This window comes from Hippoglossus stenolepis, chromosome 7, assembly GCF_022539355.2.
Source record: "Hippoglossus stenolepis isolate QCI-W04-F060 chromosome 7, HSTE1.2, whole genome shotgun sequence".
Classification (NCBI taxonomy): domain Eukaryota; kingdom Metazoa; phylum Chordata; class Actinopteri; order Pleuronectiformes; family Pleuronectidae; genus Hippoglossus; species Hippoglossus stenolepis.
This window is the reverse complement of record NC_061489.1, coordinates 28,083,777-28,096,977: the sequence shown is the minus strand read 5'-3', so window position 1 is coordinate 28,096,977 and position 13,201 is coordinate 28,083,777. Positions and strand designations below refer to the sequence as shown.

General features: G+C 41.1%; 2 protein-coding genes across 2 annotated transcripts in view; one reads left to right on the top strand and one right to left on the bottom strand.

Annotated features, from left to right (window-relative positions):
* Positions 1 to 2,058, bottom strand: part of LOC124852059 (protocadherin gamma-A4-like) — a 3,536-nt gene extending 1,478 nt beyond the window's left edge. The window contains exons 1-3 of the mRNA XM_047340498.1: positions 2,051 to 2,058; positions 1,622 to 1,888; positions 1,056 to 1,115 (exon numbers count right to left, since the gene is read on the bottom strand). Of these exons, the coding sequence (XP_047196454.1) occupies positions 1,056 to 1,115; positions 1,622 to 1,888; positions 2,051 to 2,058 (335 nt within the window). The remainder of the gene's footprint in view (positions 1 to 1,055; positions 1,116 to 1,621; positions 1,889 to 2,050) is intronic.
* A 10,231-nt stretch (positions 2,059 to 12,289) lies between these two features.
* LOC118112639 (protocadherin beta-1-like) overlaps positions 12,290 to 13,201 on the top strand; it is a 1,572-nt gene continuing 660 nt past the window's right edge. Inside the window, exon 1 of the mRNA XM_047340497.1 lies at positions 12,290 to 13,196. Within this exon, the coding sequence (XP_047196453.1) occupies positions 12,514 to 13,196 (683 nt within the window). The 5' untranslated portion in view covers positions 12,290 to 12,513. The remainder of the gene's footprint in view (positions 13,197 to 13,201) is intronic.

Here is a 13,201-nt window from a genome sequence, read left to right as displayed (position 1 = left end):
TTGTGTCAGGATGGGAGACAAAGGATTTCAGCGCTTCGTCCGGCTTCTGCTTCGTTGCTTCCTTCATTCTAATGCTGGAACGTAGTTCATGGAGACCTGAGTTATTCTATTCAAGAGAGATGAAACGAGGATCTGTTATTGAAATATAGCGAAGGATCTGTATTGATCTGAGGGACTTGTCTTCTCGAAAGGCTCGTGTTGATTTTGAGGGGACAACAGCGGTACTGCCGTGATACGAATCTGAATACCGGGGATTTGATCACCACGGAGAGAATCGACAGAGAAAGCCTTTGGTAAGAAGAAACCATCGTGTGTGTTAGTGGTAGACCTGCTAGGAAAATCCCCTAGAGCTTCACGTGAGTCTTCATGTTCAAGATGTAAACGACAACTCGCCAAAATTCAAAAAAATGTTGATCGAAATGGAAATATGGGGAGTCAGCTAAGAAGGGAAACCGCTTCTCAATCGAGGAGGGCCATGACGCAGATATAGGTCAAAATATCATGTTCAGAGGTACAACCCAGAAAAATAGAATGACAACTTTATTCACATGATAATAATAACAAGGCTGAACTTGTATTGGAAAATAAACTGATCGTGAAAAAGCAAAAGGAAATGAATTTGCTTCTGACAGCTTTGGATGGTGGCCTTCAGAAATCAGGTACTGTAGTTATACACGTCAAAGGATGCTAATGATAACGCCCCAGTGTTTAGCCAGGCTGTTTATAAAGCCAGTCTGCCTGAAAACTTCCTGGATAATACTGTAGTGATTAATGTCAGCGCGAGCCTGACGCAGACGAAGGAGAGTGAATGGAGATGTGATGGGCGACTTCGGTCACCTGACTGACGACGAGATGTAAAATGTGTTTTCTATCGATTCAAAAAACGGGAACTGTAACTGGTGTCATTGATTTTGAAACAAGGAGTTATTTTGAAATGAGACCGAAGCTAAAGATGGTTTCAGGACTAACATCTTACGCTAAGTTATGATAGATGTTACTGATGTGAATGACAATGCTCCAAATATATATCTAAAGTCACTGACTCCACCCCATACCTGGAGAACGTGTCACCTGGTGCAGAGGTGGGCATCATTAACGTGTGCAGGACAGAGATTCTGAGAATAACAGACAGGTTCGGGTTGCTCCATTCACTAAAATGTCCTTTTAAGTTAGTTCTCGATAAAAAACTATTATTCTCTGGTGACCACAGGACAACTGACCGTGAACTAGTGTCAGATTACAACATTATACAATCACTGCCACTGACGAGGGCTCTCCACTTGTCCTCCTCTAAAAACTGTCTATTATCTGTAGCTGACATCAACGACAACCCACCTGTGTTTGAGAACAGTCCTACAGCGCATATGTGACTGAAAAAATAACAAACCTGGCTCCACTTTATGTTCTGTCACCAAGCTGAGACCCCGACTGGAGAGACAAAACGGTACAGTGGTTTATTCTTCTGTTGCCTGGCGAGGTGAACGGCGCGCAGGTGTCCTCCTATTTATCAGTTAACGGAGACACGGGGGGTGACCCACGCTGTGAGGTCGTTTGATTATGAACATTTCAGGAGCTTTAAAGTCCACGTGATGGCCAGAGACAACGGTTCTCCTCCGCTCACAGCAACGTGTGACCGTCAGCGTCTTCATATCGGATGAACGACAAACTCTCCTCAGATACTGTACCCTGCCCCCGGAGGGCAACTCCTTCATGACCGAGCTGGTCCCCAAGCTGCACACGGAGGCCTCTGCGTCCAAAGTGATCGCGGTGGACGCGGACTCCGGACAGAACGCCTGGCTGTCCATCATAGTCAAATCCACTGGATCCGGGACTTTTCACTATTGCGTCCACAGCGGAGAGATCAGGACACAGCGGGACATTTCTGAATCTGACAGCATGAAACAGAACCTCATTGTGGCGGTGAAAGATAACGGACAGCCCCTCTCTGTCTGCCACCTGTTCCATGTATTTATTTATTTCTGATAACTTGGCTGAGGTGCCAGAGCTGAAGGATACTTATGATGAGAAGAATTCAAAACTGACCTCTTACCTGATCATCGCGCTTTGTCTCTGTCTCCACCTTTTTCCTGACCTTCATCATCATCCTGGGTGTGAGGTTCTGTCGCAGGAGAAAGTTTCAGAATGTTGTTTGACGGAGCTGTCGCCATCTCAGCGCTATCTCCTCCCAATTATGCAGAGATGTTGATGGCACAGGAACTCTACGCAGCACTTACAATTATGACGCTCTACCTGACTACAGGTTCCAGAACCAGTGACTTTGGGAAGTTCGTGGACATCTAATAATGACAACACACTGCCTGCTGACCAGACTTTGAGGAAAAAGTCCTTCTGACTTTGCTGATCCTTTTGAAGACTTGCAGGCCTCTGGGAAGAGGTAGGGCTTTCAAATCAGTGTATTTGTTTAAAGTAATGTTTTTTAAGTTGTTTAGTGTCGTGTTGATTTCACCTATATTGTCTCAAATTCCAAAGTGCTTTGAAAAGAAATATTTGCTTTATCAATCGTTATACAACATTAGCAAGATTCATATTTGTTTTCCTTCTGTACTCTATAACCACAATTAGCTGTTTATGGAAGACATTTTACTCTCATTTCTTGGCAACATGGTATTTTGATCGATTCACTTTTTGTTTCTCGTATCATAAAGGCAATCTTTTTAATAACTGTTCCGACAGATAGCTATTCCACATTTTCAATCGAGTTTATTTTTTCGCAAATCTCTTGGTTTTGACTGTGTTCAATGAATCCATATTGCTTTTTGAAAAGAAAATCATGCACCACCAAAGAGTTGTTGATGCACTAGAAAAGTTTTGGCCTCATGGAAGATTTTCGTTGGTCAGCTGCCGTTGGTGAACAAAGTGTACTGTGATGCAGTGACATAATTACTTTTAGAAAGAAGTGATGAACATCATCCTCTAAGGGTTCTTTGTCCAGCAGTTTTTGTCCATCAGCAGCATGCATCACGTTTTATCTATGACCATCAAGTGTCACTGACTTGTTGAACCTCTGCTGTTTCTGTAACGGATTTTACCTTGGTGCATGTACACACATATGTAAGAAGGGAATAATCGCATTCATTGAGCCTAAAAACTTTTTTCTAGGGACGTACACAAATGTAGAATACAGCATATTGATCTCTTTGTGCCACAAGTATCTCAAAGTATCTGTCCATGGTGCTGAACTGCTGCTCATATGGTAGCAAAATGTTTGTCTTTGTCTTAAGCAACGCTGGTAACGTAGACTAATAACATACCACATAAAAGCAGTATAAATGGTCTAAAGTACTGCTAATTCTAATAATAATAATGCTAGATACTTCAACAACCAACAAATCTTACACAGTAATATTTATAATACATTGTTTAATAATAACTTCCCATTAAAAATATTACAACTTTTGATGATCAGTTGTCCTTTCAATCAGGTGGTGATATAATTATTTTTCAAAGATCTCCCTCTTCTTATAAGTTTTTAACTTAGCAAGTACAAGGTGTTTAAGTGTTACTTGGTCAAGTGTTCAGTCCTTGTAAGGTTTTGACTGACACTTATAAAGACACTGCCACATTCAGAAGGTAATTCAATTATTACTGCACCATTACTTCTGCCTGACAACCTTAGTCCATTGTCTCTTTTCAGATTAAGACTTTAAAATGAAGACACGTTTTTAATGCATTATTAAAGATTTGAACAGTGGTTTCCACAGTATTGTATGACTTTCAGTCACAAGAGATTTGTTTACACAGACTGGGGAACTTCAAATACTTTCATCATGGTCCCTTGATAATATTTCTGTACTATTTTTATAAAAACATTCAATCAAGGACAGTTACTTTGCATAATGGTATTTGTACTTTTACTCAAGCAGACTTTCTACAGCCTATACCATTTCATCACTGTCCATGGTGATGGTAAACATTGCCTCTGTACAGTGCTGGAGCCATTATTCTTCATCTGAAAACAATACCAGGGTATTTGTGTTGTTGTCTTCTTTTTGGTGACATATTGAGCACGTAATGAAAATGGTTGTATTCAATGAGATCTTTTTCTTTCCACTACTAATTGTTTTGTGGTTTTTCATCTGATAATTTACCAGTCACGTGAGGCAGGTAAAATTAATATTGGGGTCAGTTTAGTTTTAATAAAGAATATTTCCCATTATACGGCTGTAAAGATAAAATCAGACTGATGGTGTCGCTGTTGCTCGACAGACGTTTAACGCACACCCTCCACCCAGGACTACTATGGAATCGCTTGTAATTTACCAGGAGAGCCAGTTAAATCCTTTAGAAAATATTTTGTCGTGTTTCGTCGTGCCATTAAGTGCTGGATTATTGAAACCTTTCCATCAGTTTTATTCTTTTGCACTGGACACCAAGTAGTGCACGCTCAGGACACGTTTCATGAAGTCAGGATGGGAGACAAAGGATTCAAAGCCTTCCTCCGGTCTTCTGTCGTTTCCTTTATTCTAACGCTGCACTGTTTATGGAGACCTGAGTTATTCTTCACCAGAAGAGATGAAACGAGGGTCTGTGATTGGAAATGTAGCGAAGGATCTCGCATTGATATCAGAACCTTATCTCCCCCGACAGACCCGTGTTGACTTTGATGGAAATCGGGAAAACGGTACTGTGATATTAATTCTGAATACTGGATTAATCAACACAGAGAGAGAATCGACAGAGAAAGCCTTTGTGGAAAGAAACTGTCTGTGTGTGTTCTGGTAAGGATCTGGTACTAGAAAACTTTCGGAGCTTCATCGCATTCGCGTTCAAGACGAAACGACAACTCGCCTAATTCAACGATAATCTGATTGAAATGGAAATATGGAGTCGGCTGAAAAGGAAGCCGCTTCAATCGAGGAGGCCTCCATGACTAAGATATAGGTCAAAATACTGTTCAGAGGTACAACTCCAGAAGAATGACAACTTTATTCTCGGTTGTTGATAATAACAAGCAAGGTTGAACTTGTATTGAGAATAAACTGGATCGGGAAAGCAAAACGAGATGAATTTGCTTCGACAGCTTTGATGGTGGCTCTCCTCAGAGATCAGGCACCGAGTCATACACGCCACTGTGCTGGATGCTAATGATAACGCCCCAGTGTTTAGCCAGGCCGTTTATAAAGCCAGTCTGCCGGAAAATCCTCCTCCAGATAAATGTAGTGATTAATGTCAGTGCTACTGACGCAGACGAAGGAGTGAATGGAGATGTGACGTACCAGTTTGGTCACGTGTCTGACGATGATATAAATTTGTTTTCTATCGATTCTAAAACGGGAGAAATTACAGTAACTGGTGTGATTGACTTTGAAGAAAGGAGTTCATTTGAAATGAGGGTGAAAGCTAAAGATGGTTTAGGACTAACATCTTACGCAAAAGTTATGATAGATGTTACTGATGTGAATGACAATGCTCCAGTTATATATTTAAAGTCACTGACCAACCCCATACCTGAGAACGTGTCACCTGGTGCAGAGGTGGGCATCATTAACGCAGTGACAGAGACTCTGAGAATAACAGATCGGTTCGCTTGCCCATTCAACAAAATGTCCCTTTAAGTTAGTTCCTTCGATTCAAAACTATTATTCTCTGGTGACCAGGACAACTGGGATCTCAGAACTAGTAATGATCATAACATTACAATCACTGCCACACTGACGCAGGGCTCTCACCCTGTCCTCCTAAAACTGTTCAGTTATCTGTTGCTGACATAAACGACAACCCACCTGTGTTTGGAGGAACAGTCCACAGTGCATATGTGACTGAAAATAACAAACCTGGGTTTCACTCTTATGTCTGCTACTGCTCGAGACCCCCACTGGAGACAAACGGCACAGTGATTTATTCTCTTACCTGGTGAGGTCAACGGTGCCCAGGTGTCCTCCTATTTATCAGTTAATGGAGACACGGGGTGATCTACGCTGTGAGGTCGCTTGATTATGAACAGTTCAGGAGCTTTAAAGTCCACGTGATGGCCAGAGACAACGGTTCTCCTCCGTCTAGCAGCAACTTGACCGTCGCCTTCAGCATCGGATAATGACCACAACTCTCCTCAGATACTGTACCGCCCGAGGGCAACTCCTTCATGACCGAGCTGGTCCCCAAAGCTGCACACGGAGGCTCTCTGGGTGTCCAGTGATCGGCAGACGCGACTCCGGACAGAACGCCTGGCTGTCCATCATATGTCAAATCCACTGATCCTCGACTTTTCACTATTGGTGTCCACACAGCGGAGAGAGATCAGACACAGCGGGACATTTCTGAATCTGACAGCATGAAACAGAACCTTATTGTGGCGGTGAAAGATAACGGACAGCCCCTCTCTGTCTGCCACCTTGTTCCATGTATTTACTTATTTCTTGATAACTTGGCTGAGGTGCCAGAGCTGAAGGACATTTCTTATGATGAGAAGAATTCAAAACTGACCTCCTACCTGATTTATAGCGCTGGTCTCTGTCTCCACCTTTTTCCTCTGACCTTCTCATCATCATCCTGGGTGTGAGGTTTTGTCACAGGAGAAAGCCCAGAATGTTGTTTGATGGAGCTACCATCCCCAGCGCTATCTCCTCCTAATTACGCAGATGTTGATGGCACAGAAACTTTACTTAGCACTTACAACTATGACGCTTACCCGACAACAGGTTCTCAACCAGTGACTTTAAGTTCGTGATATCTTACAATGACAACACACCGCTCGAGCTGACTAGACTCTGAGGAAAAGTCCTTCTTGACTTTGCTGATCCTTTTTGAAGACTTGCAGGCCTCTGAAGAGGTGGTAGGGGCTTTTTCAAACTGCATTTGTTTCTTAAAGTAATGTTTTAAAGGCTTTAGTGTCGTTGATTTCACTTAGAGTAAGCTGTCTCTCAAATTTCAAAGTGCTTTTGAACAGAAATATTTGTTTTTATTAATCGTTATACAACATTAGCAAGATTCATATTTGTTTTCCTTCTGTACTCTATAAACTACAATTAGCTGTTTATGAAAGACATTTTACTCTCATTTCTGGTAACATGGTATTTTGATCGATCTACCTTTTTTGTTTCGTATCATATAAAGGCAATCTTTAATAACTGTTCCGACAGATAGCTATTCCACATTTTCAATCGAGTTTATTTTTCGCAAATCTCTTGGTTTTGACTGTGTTCAATGAATCCATATTGGCTTTTTTAGAAAGAAAAAATCATGCACCACCAAAGAGTTGTTGATGCAGTAGAAAAGTTTTGGCCTCATGGAAGACTTTTCGTATCAATACCAGAACAAACAGTAGTTGTGATGCGACATAATTATTTAGAAAAGAAGTGATGAACATCATCCCTCTAAGGGTTCGTCACAGTTTTTGTCCATCAGCAGCATGCATCATGTTTTATCTATGACCATCATGGTCACTGACTTGTTGACCTCTGGGCTGTTTCTGTAACGGATTTTACCTTGGTGCATGTACACACATATGAAAGAAGGGAATAACTGGCTTATGTTATTCTACATTTGTGTGTCGTAGAATACAGTATATTGATCTCTTTGTGCTACAAGTATCTCAAAGTATCTGTCCATGGTGCTGAACTGCTGCTCATATGGTAGCAAAATGTTTGTCTTTGTTCCATAACGCTGGTAACGTGACTAATAACATACTACATAAAAGCATAATTATCTAAAGTACTGCTTAATTCTACTAATAATACTGCTATTACCTCAACAACCAACAAATTCATAATAGTAATATTTATAATACATTGTTTAATAATAACTTCCCATTAAAAATATTACAACTTTGATGATCAGTTGTCCTTTCAATCAGGTGGCAGGATATAATTATTTTTCAAAGATCTCCTTTTCTTATAAGTTTTTAAATTTAAGGTACAAGGTGTTTAAGTGTTACTTGGTCAAGTGTTCATCCTGTATGTTTTGACTTACACCTATAAAATATTTCCACTTCGCCACATTCAGAAGGTAATTCAATTATTACTGCACCACATTTATCTGACAACCTTAGTCCATTGCTCCTTTTCAGATTAAGACTTTAAAATGAAAACACGTTTTTTAATGCATTATTAAAGATTTGAACAGTGGTTTCACAGTATTGTATGACTCCCTCTGGTCACAAGTGATTTGTTTACACAGATTGTGTGGAACTTCAAATACTGTCATTATGGTCCCTTGATAATATTTCTGTACTCATTTTGAGTAAAACATTCAATCAAGGACTGTTACCTGCATAATGTGGTATTTGTACTTTACTCAAGCAGATCTTCTAAGTAAAGCTTTCCATACTTCTTCCATCACTGTCCATGGTGATGAACCTTGCTCTGTACAGTGCTGGAGCCATTATTCTTCATCTGAAACAATACTCAGGGTATTTAAGTTGTCTTTGGCGACATATTGAGCACGGTAATGGAAACAAGGCTGTATTCAATGAGATCTTTTCTTTCTTTCCTACTATCACTTGCTTTGTGGTTTTTCATCTGATAATTTACCAGTCACGTGGGAGGCAGGTAAATTAATGTTGTCAGTTTAGTTTTTAATTAAGAATATTTCCCATTATACGGGCTGTAAAGATAAAATGAGACCGATGGTGTCGCTGTTGACTGACAGACGTTTAACGCACACCCTCCACCCAGGACTACTTATGCGTGGGAATCGCTTGTAACTTACCTGAGAGCCAGTTAAATCCTTTGGGAAATATTTTGTCGTGTTTCGTCGCCATTGGGCGCTGATTATTGAAACCTTTTCCATCAGTTTTATTCTTTTTGCACTGGACACCGGGTCGTGCACGCTCAGGGACATCGTTTTGTGTCAGGATGGGGAGACAAAGTGATTCAAAGCTCTTCTCCTCCGGTCTTCTGCTTCGTGTCTTTATTCTAACGCTGCACCTCTCGTTTATGGAGACCTGAGTTATTCTCCTTTCTTCCTATTAATCATCCCGTTGTGACGTAGCGAAGGATCTCGCATTGATATCAGAACCTTATCTTCTCGACAGACCCGTGCTGACTTTGTGAAATCGGAAACGGTACTGTGATATTAATTTGAATACTGGAGATTTGATCACCACAGAGAATCGACAGAGAAAACCTTGTGGAAAGAGACCGCCGTGGGTGTTCTGAAAGTAGATCTTGGTGTTAGAAAATCCTTTGGAGTCATCATCGTGTGAGTCTTCATAACCAAGACGTAAACGATAACTCGCCACAATTCAATGATAATCTGATTGAAATGGAAATATGAGTTGGCAGATAGCAAAATCGCTTTTTCGATCGAGGAGGCCTATGACGCAGATATAGGGGTCAAATGCTGGAACTGAGGTACAACCTGCAAAGAACGAAAACTTTATTCTCGCTGTTGATAATAACAAGGTTGAACTTGTATTGAGAATACCTGATCGAGAGAAACAAAAGGAGATGAATCTGTTTCTGACAGCTTTGATGGTGGCTCTCTCAGAGATCAGGTAAACGTAGTTATACACGCGTCACTGTGCTCGATGCTAATGATAACGCCCCAGTGTTTAGCCAGGCCGTTTATAAAGGCCAGTTCGCCTGAAAACTCTCCTCCAGATACCGTAGTGATTAATGTCAGTGCTACTGATGCAGACGAAGGAGTGAATGGAGATGTGACGTACCAGTTTGGTCACGTGTCTGATGATGATATAAATATGTTTTCTATCGATCCTAAAACTGGAGAAATCACAGTAACTGGTGTGATTGACTTTGAAGAAAGGAGTTCATTTGAAATGAGGGTGAAAGCTAAAGATGGTTTAGGACTAACATCTTACGCTAAAGTTATAATAGATGTTACTGATGTGAATGACAATGCTCCAGTTATATATTTAAAACCCCTGACCAACACCATACCTGAGAATGTGTCACCTGGTTCAGAGGTGGGCATCATTAACGTGCAGGATGCAGATTTGGATACGAACCAAAAGGTTCGCTGCTCTATTCAACAAAATGTCCCTTTTAAGTTAGTTCCTTCGATTAAAAACTATTATTCTCTGGTGACCACAGGACAACTGGACCGTGAACTAGTGTCAGATTACAACATTACAATCACTGCCACAGACGAGGGCTCTCCACCTCATTCCTCCTCTAAAACTGTTCAGTTATTCAGTAGCTGACATCAACGACAACCCACCTGTGTTTGAGGAACAGCCTCTACAGCGCATATGTGACTGAAAATAATAAACCTGGCTCCACTTTTATGTTCCGTTACTGCTCGAGACCCCGACTGGAGAGACAAAACGGTACAGTGGTTTATTCTCTGTTACCTGCGAGGTGAACGGTGCCTCGGTGTCCTCCCTATCTATCAGTTAACGGAGATATCGGGGGTGATCCACGCTGTGAGGTCGTTTGATTATGAACAGTTCAGGGAGCTTTAAAGTCCACATTAGAGACAACGGTTCTCCTCCGTTCAGCAGCAACGCGACCGCCACAGCCTTACATCGGGATGCGAACGACAACTCTCCTCAGATTGTACCCTGCCCCGGGAGGGCAACTCCTTCATGACCGAGCCAGTCCCCAAAGCTGCACACGGAGGCTCTCTGGTGTCCAAAGTGATCGCGGGTGGACGCGGACTCCGGGACAGAACGCCTGGCTGTCCTATCATATAGTCAAATCCACTGATCCGGGACTTTTCACTATTGGTGTCCACAGCGGAGAGATCAGGACACAGCGGGACATTTCTGAGTCTGACAGCATGAAACAGAACCTTGTTGTGGCGGTGAAAGATAACGGACAGCCCTCTCTGTCTGCCACCTGTTCCATGTATTTACTTATTTCTGATAACTTGGCTGAGGTGCCAGAGCTGAAGGATACTTGCGATGAGAAGAATTCAAAACTGACCTCCTTTATCCCAGACAAGGTCTCTGTCTCCAATTTTTCCCTGACCTTTATCATCATCCTGGGTGTGAGGTTTTGTCAGCTGTGAGAAAGCCCAGGCTGTTGTTTTATCGGGGCTGGTCGCCATCCCTAGCGCTTATCTCCTCCCAATTACGCAGATGTTGATGGCATTGCGAACTTCTACGCAGCACTTACAATTATGACGCCTACCTGACAACAGCAGGTTCCAGAACCAGTGACTTTAAGTTCGTGACATCTTACAATGACAACACACTGCCTGCTGACCAGACTCTGAGGAAAAGTCCTTCTGACTTTGCTGATGTGTTTGGAACACCAGATGATTCTCCAGAGGTAGGCCGTGTACATTTTCAATGTAACATTTAAAGTTGATATTGGCCATAAATTATCTTGCATTTGAAGGAACCTTGTATGTAAATGTTGAAATGTTCTGTACCTGCTAACGTTATAGCTGAAGCATATAGACCTACTTTTATCGTAGCTTTTTTCTGGCACAAGAGAGTACTCTCCAGGGAAAATATGAGGTTAACTTTTTTTCCTTTTATATTTAAATATTCACATGGCATCGTGTAACTCCGAATTTCCAAGCACATTTATTCATCAACCAACCGTAGACATTTTATACCAAAACGGAAGTTGTCCTTTTATCCGCATACTTTATATTCAAATTCATGTTTACTGTACATCTTTGACTACAAGAGATACCTACATAGGTAATTTATTTTTGGGCATGGCTTTTTCTTTCATTCTGATCATGTAAACCAAAGCTTCCATTCAGATAAAGCACTTGTTGAAATAGTTCACTAATCATCTGTGCTTGGGCAACATTTTGAACCATGATTTGATGAAATGTTTATTACCACCTTTGATTATGTTTTCAAATTCCTTAACTGATTAAAACTTGAACCGTTTCTCTCACGAATATGCAGATACTGAGCTTTTCAAGACATTAGCTTAACATAACTTACAGTATGCCCATTGGACTTTATTCTTACATGTATCTATTGCTTATACAGCATATGTCTGATTCATATGTTACGAAAAATAATCTCCCATTCTAGATGAAGTAATTGTGAAAAGATCAAAAATATTTTATGGGTCTCATGATATTTGAAATTGAAAAAAATGTTTTGGACTTTGTCACATCAGATAACATGTAATTCATTCCTTAACACTAGAAATGTAACTCCACAATTAGTTTTTTTTTAATTGTCGTTGATCAGTTTGTCTTATCAATGCTTTAAGGACGGATATGTTTAATATGACAAAATTGGGTCAAGCCCTCGCCGTTCAAACGCTGTCCATGGTGCTGAATGGTACTTTCTCTATATGCCACCTATTCAAATAAACCAATTACACTGATTAAGTTCACTTGGAATATATATGGCATTCTTACCAAGCATTGCAGCAACTGTGGAATATACCTTTTACCTCGTGCTTGTTCATTTGTAATATTGCAAATAAACTCAGGGCGTCGCTGCTCACTAGCACATATGAAGATAATTTCTCCACCCACGACAAAAGGAGTATTCCAAGCATTTAGACGACAGCTGCCATTGCTGTGGGAGCAACGTATCTTGATTTTTACCATTACGTTTGAATATAATCAGGGACTAGTAGATTTTTGTGTCTGTAACCACGCTCTGGAAAAATAATGGACCTCAAAAGGAAATCGCTGCTTAGTTTTGTCTTCGGATTTGCTCTTTGCGTCAGCATCACCACGGCAGACCTCAGCTACTCCGTTCCGGAGGAGATGAGGCCCGGATCCATTGTTGGAAATATCGCAAAGGACCTCGGCCTGGAAGCACGGAAATTATTCACCCGTAAAGCCCGTATTGACACGGAGGAAAACTACCAGCACTACTGCAACATTGATTTAAAAACGGGAGATTTTGTCATCAGGGAAAAGATTGACAGAGAGGAGCTGTGTGGCGAGAAGGTTTCATGTATGCTTAAATTCGAATTGGTCTTAGAGAGTCCTCTGGAGCTGCACCGCATTTCACTTCTCATCCAGGATGTAAATGATAATACACCCGTTTTTCCAAAGGAAACAATTAAGTTGGAAATCAGAGAATCTGCTGACAAAGGAGCTCGATATCGGGTCAACGAAGCACACGACACTGACATCGGACAAAATACAGTTAAACAATACAGTTTACAAAAGAACGATCATTTTGTTTTATCTGTTCGAGACGACAGCGATGGATCTAAGAGCGTCGAGTTGGTATTAGATAAAGAGCTTGACCGTGAAAAGGAGCACGATTTAAATTTCATGCTGATTGCAGTTGATGGTGGCGTCCCACAAAGATCAGGAACTGCGAATATACATGTTACTGTGTTAG